Below are 14,884 nucleotides of genomic sequence, written 5' to 3' on the forward strand. Positions count from 1 at the left end.
ATAGCCAAAAAGAAGAAGCTTTTTTTATAAGCCTTTATTATTATATTTAATGGAAAAATCTTATTTGATTTACGGTGAGATTCTTTGTCTTTATATTTCCTATGTGCAGTATAAAAGGCACCACTAATCATTCATTTTTTGGCTTGTAATTATAGGGAAATAGAGACAATATTATGAGACAGTACGTATCAACTCATTTATTTCAGTTTTTAAGAAAGAATCACTAACCGTATCTCACAATATGACTCATCATTATCTTTCTTAATAATACAGGAAAAAACATCCCTGAAAAGAGACAATATGTATCTCAAGGACCATGTAATAAAAAAGAAACCCAGAAATAGAAAATACTGAACAGGAATGTAAAAGAAAGGAAAAAACAAATATACATACAGAAGATTCAATATTTGAAACGTCTACGAATGAAGACATATACAAAAACAATATAATGAGTAAAAAGTAAACAGGCAATCCACTTTCAATGAGAACTTTTAAGGAAATATCAGGCACATGTTATTTGTTCACCTTAAAGGGATAGTTTGGGTGTTTTGACATGGGGTTGTATGAGCTTCTTATCCATAGTCGGTGTATTACCTACAGTAGATGGCGGTCGTTACGCCCCCAGTTTGGAGAAGCAGACAGGAGTACCAGCACGGTAACTTTCGCCGGTACATCTTGCTGTGAGACCGCTATACAGTCTGTTTCAGAGAGGGAACTGAAGCCTCATCTATGCTCTCGCCAAAGACACCAGACTCCATTGAAAAAAACTGTAATTTTACCTCCTGTAATTTTGCTTCCATGCGGTAACTCCTGTCTGTGTCTCCAAACTGGGGGCGTGTCGAACTGTGAGTAATACACTGACTATGGATAAGTACCTCATATAACCCCACTTCAAAACACGTGAAAACAGGTTTCTCCTCTGGGGCGTTACCTGACACGACCATATTTAGTGCAACACAATGGAATGTAGAAAGTGTTAGAAGTAATAATAAAGAGTGGGATGAACCGTATTGTAACCGGTTTGGCTGCACTTTGCAAAGATTGTCATTTCAGTGCATTCATCAACAGTTGTTTGAACTTATTCTCGTCAATTTTCTTCATGATGGTGACCTTGTGTTCCTTCTTCAGCAGGTCCATGTAGTCCAGCACCATCATGCCTCGAGCGTGAGCCCCCTCCAACTCCACCGTCACTGCAACCTGGAAGGAGGAAGAAGACAGGAAGTTGCGTCTAACACTGAAACGTCTTGTTGCTGAAACTAACAGAACGTGTATAGGTGTTCTATATTTGAACCTCTTCACTCTCCGTCACCAGGGTGTCCTCGATGGCTGCAGCCAAAGCATACGTGTCACAGGTGTTGAACCCGGATCCTGACACTAGCTCCTTTTGATACCGATCAGTCTGGACCATCTGCGGTGACAACAAGTGAATAAGAGACACACAAGTGACAGCTTATTCTGAATTCTTTCTTCAGTGAGTTGGAACTCGTCGTACCTTCCTGGTGTGGCTGTAAATCTTCTCCATGAAGCGAGCCTTGTCTGTGTTTTGGGCCAACCAAGTGTCGCAGAAAGACTTGGAGAAGGAGACAGGAAGTCAGTCAATCTGTAGTCTTTTTTACTTCCACAGCATTGATTTAAGTCAATTACGTGTTGAATACAGACCCACGGCAGGCTGTTCCTGCAGCTGAACTCCCAGGTGGCGATGTAGGTGGGACAGGTGTAGCGGTCCAACACGATGTAGGCAGCCTCGGGGTCAGCCACAAAGTTGAACTCTCCACACACCGTGGTGTTACCCCTGGCTGCACGCACACACATCAGATACATTTTCCCTCCATTTCCACAATAGAAATCATTGAGTTCAACACGTACAGTCGATGTTAACTTACATTCCATGTTTCCTCCCATGATGTAGAGTGCCTTCAGCTTCTTGGGGAAGGACGGGCTCAGTTGGACCGCGACGGCCAGGTTAGTGAGGGGCGCCGTGGCAACCAGACTCACCTGCACACAGAGCAAGTGAGACGAAAACAATAAGCACAACTTATTGATCACGTACCACCTGCTGTAGTAGGTGGTATATAATTAATGGATCCCATTATACAAATGAGAACATTTTATATTAGCATTTACAACAAAAGCTTTTTTGGCCTGTGGGGAAGTATTTTATTATTATTAAGCGGAATAAGGGGAACTATTATGATGACATACTCTATAGCCCCTCCTTCTATTACTGTCTCGCAATTATTATTATCATTATTATTATTATTATTATTATATTATTTTGTCTGTTTAGCTGTTTCTTCTTGCTTTTATTTATTTATTTATTTATTTATTTATTCTTTTTTTTTTTTTCCCTCACATAAAAGTATTGCTTTTGGATTTATGTTTATGTTAACATGGTTTAACTGAGTCAATAAATATAAGTAAAATTGAAAATTTGATAAATTTCAACAAAAGACAAACAATCCATGCTTGTATTGTTAAATTAACAAAAACACACATTATGATTTAATATTCTCCTAAAAGACAGGTGTCCCTCTCTTTAATAAAGATGCAAATGCAATATCTATCATTAAGTATAAAGCATCAAATTAGGGTTAGTGCATAAATAATACAGTAGCTTAATTTACACATTGCTATTATTAGGGAAAACATGATAAACCGTTTCACCACAATGTGTTATGTGCTGGATTGATAGGGGAGAACGGGGAAAATTGTATCTCAAATTTCCCCAATCACAAATGAAACTAATGTCTCATACTCATTGTCTTTTTTTTGAGGTATGTAATTAATTGTTCAATGGATATTACATTGTTTTAGCTATTCTATATTCTTGATAGTTTATTGTAGTTCTTGGTATTTATATGAAGGTATTACATATGTTGTTACAATCACCATGCATGTGGGGGCAGATTTAATATCTTATATTTTTTAATTTAATTTAATTTAATTTAATTTAATTTAATTTAATTTCCTGTTTTGCCTTTTTTCTGTTTTGGGATTTTATTTGTTTTGATTTTTGTTTTAATTATTTTACTTTTTTCATCCTTTAATTTTTCCTTCTTTTATTACTTTCTTTCTTTTTTTCTAATTTAAAATCAATTTTACTTTTTCACTATAAAATATATAAACATTGTAGGAATGATTTAAGTACAAACAACATCATATGTAAGCAAATGTAAATTTATGTTAACTCCTGCAATAAAGTATAAAAAAAACAACTAACATTGCTTGTAAAAACATTTGATGACTGTTAACAAGTGGAACACAGATACAAGTTACCTTCATAAAAAAAATATCCAAATAGTTCAAGAGGTTTTTGAGTAATGATATCAAAACCAAAAATGGTTCCCATTGCCCCCGGTCTCCCCTACATCGACCCACCTCTCCAGGGTGTTGGTTGACTATCTTAATGATGGCCTGCGCTGCTCTTTTCTTCTGCAGCAGCTCCAGGCCTGGAGCGTCTGGATCCGGGGAGTCACCCAGCCCGTCCTTCCCGTGGAAGTCTCCAGCGTGGCGTGTACGGTTCAGCAGTGGCCCTGAACATCCTATGTACACCGGGATCTGTGGAGCATTACAGGTTAAACATGACACACAAGAAGCCATCATTACATCATACACAAGCTTTGACGTGACAAAGACTTACATCCGGCCTGTTGCAGGCTTTCAGGACACGCAGTGTGTTCTTGCAGGAGTTCTCCAGGGGTGTGTTGCCATGGCTGCAGGAGATCCCCAGGATCTCCACATTTGGGGCGGCGATGGCTATCATGATGGCCTGAGCATCATCCACACCTGTGTCCACATCCATCCACAGCTTCTTCATCATCTTATCTGGAAGGAGGAGGAGGAGGAGGAGGGTTTGTTTTCAGAAGATGTTTCCTCCATGAATCCAACCCTTGAGCTCACTATCAGCCATTGTTTTGGAGTGAACTTTGTGCCACACTTAGTCTACTGTGTGAGCAAATACTTGTCATTTCAAGTCATCTATTAGTATGAGTTCAGCTGCTGACAACACCCACATATAGATGTAAGCTTTGCACATTGTTGGTTAATATAATTTTTTTTTTTTTTTTACAATACTACAGTTTATATGTATTATTTTTTTTTTGTTCATTTTGAAACAACAGAGCAAACATTCACAAACGTCCCCAATAACAACATTCTCGGTACAAAGAAACTTAACAAAAAATTATATTAATATAAAATAAGCCATTATAGATACAGGAAAAACATACATATACAAAAAATAAATAAAGAAATAAAGAAAAAAGAAAAGAAAAAGAATATACACAAGTAAAAAAAAAAAAAAAAGTTTAAAAAGAATAGAATAAAATAATATATATATATAATAATATATATATACTGGAAAAACAAAGTTCGGAAACTTGTGTTTGGTGGATTATTTCTCTGTTGTTACAATGCTAATGGTCATTGTATTTTACATCGTTGGAAAGCCTGTTTATTTACCTTCGCAATGATATCCAACTTGTAAGGATCATGCATTTTTCTGGGATGAGCAGCACAGATGATTATGTGGGTAGCGCCCAAGAAAAATGTGCCAAAATGCTCTGCTAATGGTAAACAGTGTATTCTCATAAGGCTACCAGGAAGCCTGCAATGACTGCCCTTCACCGTCAGGCCCGTTTGCGCTGGTGTCGACAACACAGACAATGGAACCTGAACATGTGGGGGAATGTCATGTTCAGTGATGAGTCCAGGTTCTGTCTGCCAAAGTTAGATGGCAGGGTCAAAGTATGGAGACGACGTGGTGAACGCTATGCTGATTGTTGCACCGATGGAGTAACAGCTTTTGGTGGGGGCAGTGTCATGGTGTGGGGCGGCATCTCCCTCACTGGCAAAACAAGGCTCGTCATCATTGAAGGTCATCTCAATGCAGGGAGATATCGGGATGAGATTCTGCAGCCAGTGGCGATCCCATATCTCCACAATCTGGCACCAAACTTCATCCTCCAAGATGACAACGCCCGCCCCCACAGAGCCAGGGTTATCACAGACTACCTCCACAATGTGGGAGTAGAGAGAATGGAACAGCCTGCCAAGAGTCCACACCTCAACCCAATTCAACACTTGTTGGATCAGCGTGGGCGTGCTGTACATGTTAGAACACAACCACGCTGGCTGACCTGCAACCATGCTGGTTGAGGAATAGAACGCCATCCCACAGCAACGTGTGACCAGGTTGGTGACCAGCATGAGGAGGAAGTGCCAGGCTGTTGTGGCTGCGTATGGATCTTCCACCAGCTACTGACATATTGTATTAAATGAATAAAGTGTAAAATTGCCAATATGTCTTGTTTGTTCCTTGTTACTGAAAGAGAGTTCAATCATCCAATCCACCAAACAACTCAAAACAAGAGTCAACACCAACAGGAGAACACACTGTTTACCATTGACGGAGCATTTTGGCAAATCTTTCTTGGGCGTTACCCACATAATCAGCTGTGCTTCTCATCCTACAAATGCATGATCCTTACAAGTTGGACATCATTGCGAAGGTAAATAAACAGGCTTTCCAACGATGTAAAAGTTGACGGTGGTAGAATCAATTCCTCATTAATTCATTGGTAAGAAACCAGTCAGTGTAGCGGTAGAGAGCAGAGAGATTAACTTACCGGTCCAGAAAAAAAGTTTCAGCAAGAACTTTGATCCTTTTCCAAAGTGCAACTGTGTTGTGCAACTTCTCTCTGCTGCTCTCTGCTTTATATACAGCTGTAAAGAAAAGAGGGGAGGTTACCTAACTCACAGAAGGACACCACATGACATGCTTATGGCCTGACCCAATGCCAACTGGATTGGCTGCTGCTTAGCTCAAGGCAAGCAACTATTTAGGAAACAAAAGGTTGTAACAGGATCTGGAGGAGTTGCATACCAGCGTTTAGTCTCCTCCTCCTCCTCCTACGATAAATATCTCTCTTTAACACTTTAAGATATATGAGTATTCATGTTGGTTCCATTCTTGTGTTATGTGCACACAACCGTTAATGCATTAATTAGGTTATTGGGCATCTTTGGCATGGATCAATTCCTCTTTCTACTTGAGTTTCTCATGTTTTTAATGTACAAAGTTTTTATCTTTTATTATCCTTGGAGGCCTCACAATTATGCAAACTGTCAGATGACTGATATGCTTTGGAGGTTGTTTTCCTTTTTATCACTTCTCTGAAAATAACACCCTTATAAGGAGACTGTGAGACCATTTCCTACTTTTAATGTTTTGCATGTGATGGCAATTTTATTGAGACCAGACAGGAACTTTGTGTGTCTCTATGGTGAATCCAAAAAGCAGAAGAAAAGCCAGCACATAATGACACGCTTTGTTCAAATGCACTTTATTTATTATCGGCGAACCAAATCCTTCATCTTGTTACGGCGTCATTCTACTTCAGCGAATCCATGAACATCTGCTTGAACTTCTCCAAGTCGACTTTCTTCATGACGAAGGCCTTGTGCTTCTTCTTCAGCAGCTCCATGTAGTCCAGCACCATCATGCCTCGGGTGAACTTCCCCTCCAGCTCCACCGTCACTGCAACCTGGAGGAGGAAACAACCAGACGTTGTTGGGTATGTGAACCGACGTGTTTTGTAGTTTAAAAGAGCGGCGGATGCTCACCTCTTCGCTCTCTGTGATGAATGTGTCGTCGATGGCGGCGGCCATGGCGTAGGTGTCGCAGGAGTTGAACCCTTTTCCTTCTGTGACCTCCTTTTGGTAATCTGCTGACTGAGCTTTCTGTAGAGACATTTAAACGTGTTGTGTCTGAAGATCATTTGGCACACACAAGCAGGCCCAAGGCATGTTCTTTTTCCCCCTCCACAATCTACACACTCCTACCTTCATGGAGAGGGCTGTAATCTTCTTCATGAAGGCAGCCTTCTCAGTGTTTTGGCCCAGCCAGCGGTCGCAGAAAGACTGAGGGAGGAAAAAACACAAATCAGAAAAGGGTGAAATCAAGTTTGATGTCTTTTGCATGCATGAAAGCCTCACCCACCCACGGCAGGCTGTTCTTGCAGCTGAACTCCCAGGCGGCGATGTAGGTGGGACAGGTGTAGCGGTCCAACACGATGTAGGCAGCCTCCGGGTCAGCCACAAAGTTGAACTCTCCACACACCGTGGTGTTACCCCTGGCTGCACACACACAGCAGTCATGATGCTTTACATCACAAGAGGTGGAAACCACAGAGACACATGTGGGTGTGTGAAATGAACGTACATTCGGTGTTTCCTCCCATGATGTAGAGCGCCTTCAGCTTCTTGGGGAAGTTAGGGTCCAGTTGGACTGCGACGGCCAGGTTAGTGAGGGGCGCGACGGCAACCAGACTCACCTGAACACAGAGCAAAGGAACCAAAAAGATTTATATTTCTTTTAAGAATCCAATATTGAGCTCGTTAATGCAATAAATCATCGCATGAATGATTACAACCTCTCCGGGGTTTTGGTTGACAAGCTTGATCATGGCCTGCACTCCTCTTTTCTTCTGCAGCAGCTCCAGGCCTGGAGCGTCTGGATCTGGGACGTCGCCCAGTCCGTCCTTCCCGTGGTAATCTCCAGCGTGGCGCTTACGGGCCATCAGGGGCTCTTTACAGCCACGGTACACCGGGATCTGTGGAGTGGGATAGATTGGGTTTGTGTAAGGGTGTGTTGCCCAATCCCTAATCCCCCTAAATCCAACCACTGAGTCACTATCAAGCATCATCACAGACTTACATCCAGACGGTTGCAGGCTTTCAGGACCCGCAGTGTGTTCCTGAGCACGTTATCCAGGGGTGTGTTGCCAAAGCAGCAGGTGATCCCCAAGATCTCCACATCGGGGGCCGCAAGGGCCACCATGAGGGCCTGGGCATCATCCACCCCTATGTCTGCGTCAAAGATTATCTTCTTCTTCATCATCCTACAGTACGTTCAACAACATTCGTACATGTGATATAGCGTCTTTCAGCTTATTGTTTTGGTTTTACGGTCCACAACTTTTCTAATTTTTGGTGCTATCAGCTTAAAAATATAGGAAGAATTAAAGGACGTATGTGTCAGAAGACCTGAACATGGTTTTAACTTAAGACCCGACAACTGTAATGATGCCTTAAAGAGGACCTATGATGCTTTTTTTCAGGTGCAAACTTGTATTTCGGGTTTCTACTAGAACATGTTTACATGCTTTAATGCTCAAAAAACACTGTATTTTTCTCATATAGGCTGTGCTGCAGCACCTCTTTCCATCCTCTGTCTGAAATGCTCTGTTTTAGTGCCTGTCGCTTTAAGCGGCCCAGTCTGCTCTGATTGGTCAGCTGGCCTACTCTGTTGTGATTGGTCAGCCGAACCAAACCCTTTGGACTCTGCTACTAGCTTTGTTTGAGGGCGTTTGCAGGTATTATGCAAATGTGTTACTTGGTGACATCACCACGTTACAGATGAAAAGGCGGGACTTCAATCAAAGCATTTCAGGCAGTTCAGGAGCTGAGTTTCTCCCTTTGGCATAGACTTTGGGCTTTGTAACTTTGCAGAACTTTTACATGCACAAAAAAACTATATAACACACTAAAGCAAAGGGAAGAAGCACGAAAGCATAACAGGTCCTCTTTAACGACAGCTGCAACCGATTTAGACTGCGACAGCTCAAGTCCCCACTAAGACCAGGAAAGTGGAACACTTTGTACAGGCTCCCTCGGAGTCGAAGAATTGATTTTTAAAATACTACCAGGAATATAAATCACTGACTGGTGCTGCTGTATGTTATGAACCATCCAGACCAGCTTTTCTAACTGTTCTCATAGTTTAAACTACACGTTAGGAAGCAGCGCTCAGTCTGAGTGCAGCGCATATCTGGGACGCACTCCAAGATGCCTCGAGGTCTGCTCCAACAACAGCTTTAAATAGTATGCCACCGACCTTTTATCAATTTGGGACTATTCATTTATATCTTGCACTCAACTGATATTTCTATTCATCTGTTTACTCCATTTTATTCCACTTTTATACTCTTTTTTATGTGTATTTTTGTATCTACGTGTTTATTTCATATCCTGCAAATGCATTTTCATGTAAAACACTTTGAATTAACTCGTTGTTGAAAGGTGCAATACAAATAAGCTCCCCTTTGCCCTGTCTACGCAACATGAGCCTGTGATAATAGAACTTATTAAGGAAATAAAGTTATTCTCAGTCGTTTAAAAGTAAAAAAAACACTTAATTATGGATAAAAAACTCAGTTTAGAGCCGTGAAAATAACATTAAGATCCTCACCTGGTGGTCGGAGCTTGACTGATGTTTACTGCTGTCTGCATAGGGAGCTGCTGACCACTCTTAACTGAAGACCAGCCTTTTAAAAGACTCACAGAGCTGCTTATGCAAAAGGCAAGAGGCAACACACCCCCCTGGATGTGTGCCTGCAGGGATGTTTTAAAAATGTAATCTTTTTTAAATTGGTGCTGATTATAGCAGTGCTTTTTGACTTACAAAGAACATGGATCAGTGGTAGTTTGAACTTAAGTTTTCATGATTGTTTACTGCTTTAGAGGAATTACAACCAAACAGAAGGGAGGTTTGTTGTTAGGTCTTGGAAGCATCATGTGGTAAATAGGAATCTCCCGCAGAACACAGACTATCTTTTTAATAGTGCTGCATAAAGTCCAGCATTTTCAGCAACACAAACAAGTAATTACAAAATTCTGCAGATGACAAAAACAAGCAATTTTCTAGTCGTCTAGTAGACGAGTAAAAGTCTGTACAACTTGTGCTTATCAGTGCTCAGCCAAAGGGAACAGCGAGTACGACAAAAACATCTGTAAACCATCTGCAGATTTTTGGTTTTTGAATGCATCAATAAAATCTGAAGCCTATCTCTTGAAATAGCCGCATGGGTGTGTTTCTCTTGGTATGTGCAAGCTTGATTTTACAATCCAGCTTTACCAAAGAAAAATCATTACCGCGGATGCTTTTATTGGGACCAAACAGGAATAATAATTGCGGGCGTTATAGCGTATTGTCAGGCTGCTTGAGTATGTGTGGGGCTACAGATGTAAAAGATGATCTAGCACCAACAGAAGGTGTATAAGAGGACATGTGTGAGCCAGATTGCAGCCATTTATCATCATAAGACCACAAAAATGCCCTAATGAAAATATGAAAAGTCCAAAGTGCTGTTTTTATCTTTTATTTTGAACCGACTTTCATCTTGTTACAGCATCATTCTACTTCAGCGAATCCATGAACATCTGCTTGAGCTTCTCCAAGTCGACTTTCTTCATGATGAAGGCCTTGTGCTTCTTCTTCAGCAGCTCCATGTAGTCCAGCACCATCATGCCTCGGGTGTTGGACCCCTCCAGCTCCACCGTCACTGCAACCTGGAGGAGGAAACAGGAGACGTTGTTGGGTAGGCTGATTTGAGCTGACATGTTTTGTAGTTTAAAAGAGCAGCGGATCATGCTCACCTCGTCCTTCTCTGTTATGAATGAGTCGTCGATGGCGGCGGCCATGGCGTAGGAGTCGCATGAGTTGAACCCTTTTCCTGTTGTGATCTCCTTTTGGTAATCTGCTGACTGAGCTTTCTGCAGAGACATTGAGAATGCCACATGTAGACATGTTGTGACAGAGCAGCTGCCTCTAGATGGCACTCAAACAACATCTATGGGTTTCTTTAGGGTGATTTAAAAACAACAAATTCTGTGGATGCTATAAAAAAGTCTTGGGAAATTTTATGGGCACAATGTCAAATATAATATAATTTAATTAGTGCAGATCATTTGGCTTATAAATTGAGGAGGTGCTGTGAGGTGTGGTGCATAATAACCTGTTTAAGAATATTGCTCGACTTGTGCTGCATGTTTCCTGTACTCAACCTTACAGTTAAACATGATGTTAAAAGCATAATTTTTCTGACGCTTATTGCTATTTTCACCAAAATATGATCATTTCTCTCCTCCTATTAAAGAGGACCTATTATGCTTATTTTCAGGTTCATACGCGTATTATTTTTACATGCTTTAATGTTAAAAAATGTGTTCCGGCTGTGCTGCGGCATCTCTTTTCACCCTCTGTCTGAAACGCTCTGTTACTAGCAGACTATATACAAATGTGTTACTTGGTGACATCACCACATTACAGAAGAAAAGGGCGGGACTTCAAGCGAGGCATTTCAGGTAATTCAGGAGCAGTGTTTCACCCTTTGGCGTGGACTTTGGGCTTTGTAACTTTCCAGACCTTTTACATGTACAAAAAAACGATTTAACGCACTAAAGGAAAGTGAGAAAAGCATAATGGGTCCTCTTTAACACACACTCCTACCTCCATCGAAAGGCACGCAATCTTTTTCATGAAGCGAGCCTTCTCAGTGTCTTGGGACAGCCACTCCTCACAGAAAGACTGAGGGAGGAAAAACATTATTACATCTCTTTTCACACGTTACTATAAACATAAATGTTGTTGTGTTAACATGTAAAGTGAGGAAGCCTTTACCCACGGCAGGCTGTTCCTGCAGCTGAACTCCCAGGTGGCGATGTAGGTGGGACAGGTGTAGCGGTCCAACACGATGTAGGCAGCCTCGGGGTCAGCCACAAAGTTGAACTCTCCACACACCGTGGTGTTACCCCTGGCTGCACACACACAGCAGTCATGATGCCTTAGATCACAAGAGGTGGAAACCACAGAGACGTGTGTGTGTGAAATGAACGTACATTCGGTGTTTCCTCCCATGATGTAGAGCGCCTTCAGCTTCTTGGGGAAGTTAGGGTCCAGTTGGACTGCGACGGCCAGGTTAGTGAGGGGCGCGACAGCAACCAGAATCACCTGAACACAGAGCAAAGGAACCAAAAAGATTTATATTTCTTTTAAGAATCCAACTCCATTATAACATAAATGAAAGTCCTTGTGTTTGCCTCACTACGCCCTTGTTTTGGTTGACAGTCTTGATCATTGCCATCACTCCTTTTTTCTTCTGCAGCAGTTCCAGGCCTGGAGCGTCTGGATCTGGGACGTCGCCCAGCCCGTCCTTCCCGTGGTAATCTCCAGCGTGCCGCTTATGGGCCATCAGGGGATCTTTACAGCCACGGTACACCGGGATCTGTGGAGTAGGATAGATTGGGCTTGTGTAAGGGTGTGTTGCCCATACGAACCCCCCTAAATCCAACCAGTGAGTCACTATCAAGCATCACAACAGACTTACATCCATCCGGTCGCTGACTTTCAGGACCCGCAGTGCGTTCTTGAGCACGTTATCCAGGGGTGTGTTGCCGTGGCAGCAGGTGATCCCCAAAACCTCCACGTTGGGGGCGGCGAGGGCCAACATGAGGGCCTGGGCATCATCCACCCCTATGTCCACGTCAAGCCAAAGCTTCTTCTTCTCCATACTACAGTACATTCAACAACAAGAAAAGTGTCATGCTGAAAGATAAACAACAGCCAAAAGGGATTTTTCACAACCTGGCAACCCAAAAGTTGTTCTTATTGGCTAAATTAGGATGGCGGAGAGAACTGCCGTTCAAGAAAACACGCAAATAGACAGATTCAGACGTGTTGTGCATCATTATGAATTTGATTTTATTCATTTATCATTAGGATTTTTAACAAGATAATACAACTTGTTATAGGTGCAGGTTCTACAGGTAGAATTACAGAATGTTTTGAGTCGTGCACGTACACACAGAAGCTCTGTCTGCTTGCGATACGATCCTTCCAGGAAGTAAAGTATTCCTCAGAGGCCTTTTTTTATGCCTGCAACATTACATGAGATGGAAAAGTTCGGATATGTGTCGTGCATCATTTGATACAAATATTCCCTCAGTCAGCAAGACATGAATGGTATATCTTTAAAAAGTTTGGCATCTCAAGCGCAGAATGTAAATTTGTGTTTGAAGAATATTCGTCTGTGCAACGTGTCATATGAGCAGCGTGTCATTGGGTGTGGCGTGGTTGAGGAGTTTTAAGAAACATGCACAAAAGATGTCGTTCAAACCCCTTTTAAGCAAGTTTAAAAACCTGCAATTAACCATTTAAAACAACATGCTTGTGCTTGATAGATATAGCCAGTGATTACTGTTACATTTTTAAGGTAACACTCACAGTGCTTGCCTCATGCTAACACACTGCACCTTTAAACGCTTCGAAAATGGTCCGAAATGACAGTAAAATGTGAAATCCTCACCTGGCGAGTGGCTGTTGCATGACGGATGCTGGCGTCTGTGTTGAGAGTGGAATGGCTTACTAACCTGAAGAGCCTTCTTTTAAAGACTAAAGACAAACCTTGGGGTGGTTCCCTTCGCCTGAGGCGTGTTTCTACACCTGTAGACAGAAAACACCCAAAAGTGGTCTCATTTTCCTTTCTTACTTTTGCTCCCTTTCAAAGAGCACAGATTAAGTCACTTTACATAGATTTTCCATATTTTTGGACATATTAATAGTAAAAGAAGTGTTTTCTAATTACAAAATGCTGCGTCGAGACTCAACTGGAATAGGAAAGAGTTGAAAGCAAAGGATTTCATTGTGGCGACAATCACAGAGGAATCTGCATTCAGATTGAGGGAAGATCTGTAAACCTGCACTGGTTTGGCCATATGCAGATGATTTACTGGTGTCCGAGGTGTTAAACGAATGTGTAACTCCCATGATAAAGCTGAATGGGTATATGTGGAAGAAGCTAAACAGACCAGAGACATGGATTAAAGACATGTAATGCTTTTTAAATTGTAATTTACTTTGCCTATACCCAAGGACTTGTCTCTCTAATTAGCTTCCCAGGTTGAATCTAAAGTTTTTAATGCCACACAATAACATTTTAGGTCTTTAATTGTGTGTATTTTGGGACTACTGATGCAAAGATAATGTCACGTGACAGATTATTTGGCAACAACAGACACAATTTTGTTCAGTGACTTCTGCAGTGGAGTCTAGTTTGCTGCCTCACAGACCCTGTTCAAACCTGTCAGAGCAGTATGGATAGTTATAGACCGTGATTTAAAGGTGGTGATATGCAATCACCAGAGGCAAGAGAGAACTCGAACATCCACTTTCATGGCTCCAAACATCTGAGTGACACTCACCCTATATGAGACTGTACACCCTGCAGGCCTTATGGGAAAGAATGTGGGTGTAAAACCCATTTATCCATCTGTTCTTATATCCTCAGGCTGTTTTCTGGTAAACAGATTCACCCTGATATCAACACAGCTCGGCTCAGATGTTAGCCTATAGACATTATATAGATGTAGTTGTTGTTGCCAACTCCCCCGCTGGCGCATCCTTCCAGTTCCTCTTATGTCCAAGCTTGTCGTTGCAGGTGCCAGAACAGAAATCAAACGTGCTGTGCGTGACCTCGGATTTTCAAGGATGACTGACACAAAATTCAGAACAGAGTGTCCTACTGTAAAGCTCCATGTGTGCTCGGCATCTGCTCAGACAGGACACCAGATTTAGACTCCGCATACAGTCGTACCTTTTGACAAGATATTGTAATTCAGTATTTTTCTTCCTTCCTTGTGAAAAGGGCCAGAAATATATATATATATATATATTAATGATAGTATATATCTCCAAGATTCTCTGGAGGATTCAGACTATTTCTGATGCATATTCTGAGTTTTGCGGCATATCTGGTCAAATCTGTACTCTACATACATCGTGAGGACGCCAGATACATCTTTTTTTTGTCAGGCATGTAATCCAAATATGACCTTATGTCACGTCTGGAAAAATACCCGAGATCGATATTTTTCTATATTATATTATTTACTATATTATATAATATTTTGCACAAACAAATACAGTCTATATTGAGTTCATATGACTTAAAGTCATATTGTTACTCTGGATTCTGTAGAGAATACGGACCATTGTGTGTTGGCGTATACCATTTCTAGTCAAATATGGATGTAAAATGCATCTTCA

The 14,884-nt window shown here is 41.5% G+C and overlaps 3 protein-coding genes and 1 long non-coding RNA gene across 7 annotated transcripts; 1 reads left to right on the forward strand and 3 right to left on the reverse strand.

Moving 5' to 3' along the window:
- Positions 1-185: 185 nt before the first annotated feature.
- LOC119483467 (inosine-uridine preferring nucleoside hydrolase-like) lies at positions 186-5,714 on the reverse strand. Of its 3 annotated transcripts, XM_037761578.1 has the most exons (9): positions 5,628-5,705; positions 3,936-3,945; positions 3,641-3,828; positions 3,379-3,558; positions 1,884-1,995; positions 1,660-1,796; positions 1,493-1,570; positions 1,292-1,408; positions 186-1,197 (listed from the first exon to the last, which is right to left on the reverse strand). In XM_037761578.1, exons 3-9 carry the CDS (start codon positions 3,818-3,820, stop codon positions 1,045-1,047), a joined length of 957 nt encoding a protein of 318 aa, XP_037617506.1. In that variant the 5' UTR covers positions 3,821-3,828; positions 3,936-3,945; positions 5,628-5,705; the 3' UTR covers positions 186-1,044. The 3 variants fall into 3 exon arrangements, with proteins under 3 accessions (XP_037617506.1, XP_037617505.1, XP_037617504.1); XM_037761577.1 differs by lacking the exon at positions 3,936-3,945 and having other exon boundaries at positions 3,641-3,823; positions 5,623-5,714; XM_037761576.1 differs by lacking the exon at positions 3,936-3,945 and having other exon boundaries at positions 3,641-3,825; positions 5,628-5,710.
- Positions 1,398-12,743, forward strand: LOC119483474. Of its 2 annotated transcripts, none has more exons than XR_005205692.1 (6): positions 1,398-1,590; positions 1,910-2,010; positions 3,439-3,574; positions 7,494-7,906; positions 10,191-10,379; positions 11,946-12,743. It is a non-coding gene; the product is annotated as an uncharacterized LOC119483474 (long non-coding RNA). The 2 variants fall into 2 exon arrangements; XR_005205691.1 differs by having other exon boundaries at positions 1,910-1,962.
- Positions 6,328-9,373, reverse strand: LOC119483465 (inosine-uridine preferring nucleoside hydrolase-like). Its single transcript, XM_037761573.1, has 8 exons — positions 9,251-9,373; positions 7,718-7,901; positions 7,434-7,613; positions 7,223-7,334; positions 7,001-7,137; positions 6,844-6,921; positions 6,625-6,741; positions 6,328-6,545 (listed from the first exon to the last, which is right to left on the reverse strand). The coding sequence occupies exons 1-8, from the start codon at positions 9,289-9,291 to the stop codon at positions 6,393-6,395; spliced, it is 1,002 nt and encodes a 333-aa protein (XP_037617501.1). The 5' UTR covers positions 9,292-9,373; the 3' UTR covers positions 6,328-6,392.
- Positions 10,145-13,316, reverse strand: LOC119483466 (inosine-uridine preferring nucleoside hydrolase-like). The gene is made up of 8 exons (XM_037761575.1): positions 13,146-13,316; positions 12,168-12,351; positions 11,888-12,065; positions 11,680-11,793; positions 11,462-11,598; positions 11,291-11,368; positions 10,438-10,554; positions 10,145-10,350 (listed from the first exon to the last, which is right to left on the reverse strand). The coding sequence occupies exons 1-8, from the start codon at positions 13,163-13,165 to the stop codon at positions 10,198-10,200; spliced, it is 981 nt and encodes a 326-aa protein (XP_037617503.1). The 5' UTR covers positions 13,166-13,316; the 3' UTR covers positions 10,145-10,197.
- Between the last annotated feature and the right edge of the window lie 1,568 nt (positions 13,317-14,884).

This window comes from Sebastes umbrosus, chromosome 24 (assembly GCF_015220745.1).
Source record: "Sebastes umbrosus isolate fSebUmb1 chromosome 24, fSebUmb1.pri, whole genome shotgun sequence".
Classification (NCBI taxonomy): Eukaryota; Metazoa; Chordata; class Actinopteri; order Perciformes; family Sebastidae; genus Sebastes; species Sebastes umbrosus.

Bases quoted from the DNA above. Each gene is read 5' to 3' on its own strand.
- LOC119483467 (XM_037761577.1), bottom strand. From the start codon at position 3,820: ATGATGAAGAAGCTGTGGATGGATGTGGACACAGGTGTGGATGATGCT. The intron at 1,797-1,883 runs GTAAGTTAACAT...GTGTGCGTGCAG, and splicing joins CATGGGAGGAAACATGGAAT to CCAGGGGTAACACCACGGTG. The intron at 1,409-1,492 runs GTACGACGAGTT...TTGTCACCGCAG, and splicing joins TTTACAGCCACACCAGGAAG to ATGGTCCAGACTGATCGGTA.
- LOC119483465 (XM_037761573.1), bottom strand. From the start codon at position 9,291: ATGCAGACAGCAGTAAACATCAGTCAAGCTCCGACCACCAG. The intron at 7,902-9,250 runs GTGAGGATCTTA...AACGTACTGTAG, and splicing joins AGTCAAGCTCCGACCACCAG to GATGATGAAGAAGAAGATAA. The intron at 7,138-7,222 runs GTACGTTCATTT...GTGTGTGTGCAG, and splicing joins CATGGGAGGAAACACCGAAT to CCAGGGGTAACACCACGGTG.
- LOC119483466 (XM_037761575.1), bottom strand. From the start codon at position 13,165: ATGCAACAGCCACTCGCCAG. The intron at 12,352-13,145 runs GTGAGGATTTCA...AATGTACTGTAG, and splicing joins ATGCAACAGCCACTCGCCAG to TATGGAGAAGAAGAAGCTTT. The intron at 12,066-12,167 runs GTAAGTCTGTTG...CCTACTCCACAG, and splicing joins AAGTCAGCGACCGGATGGAT to ATCCCGGTGTACCGTGGCTG.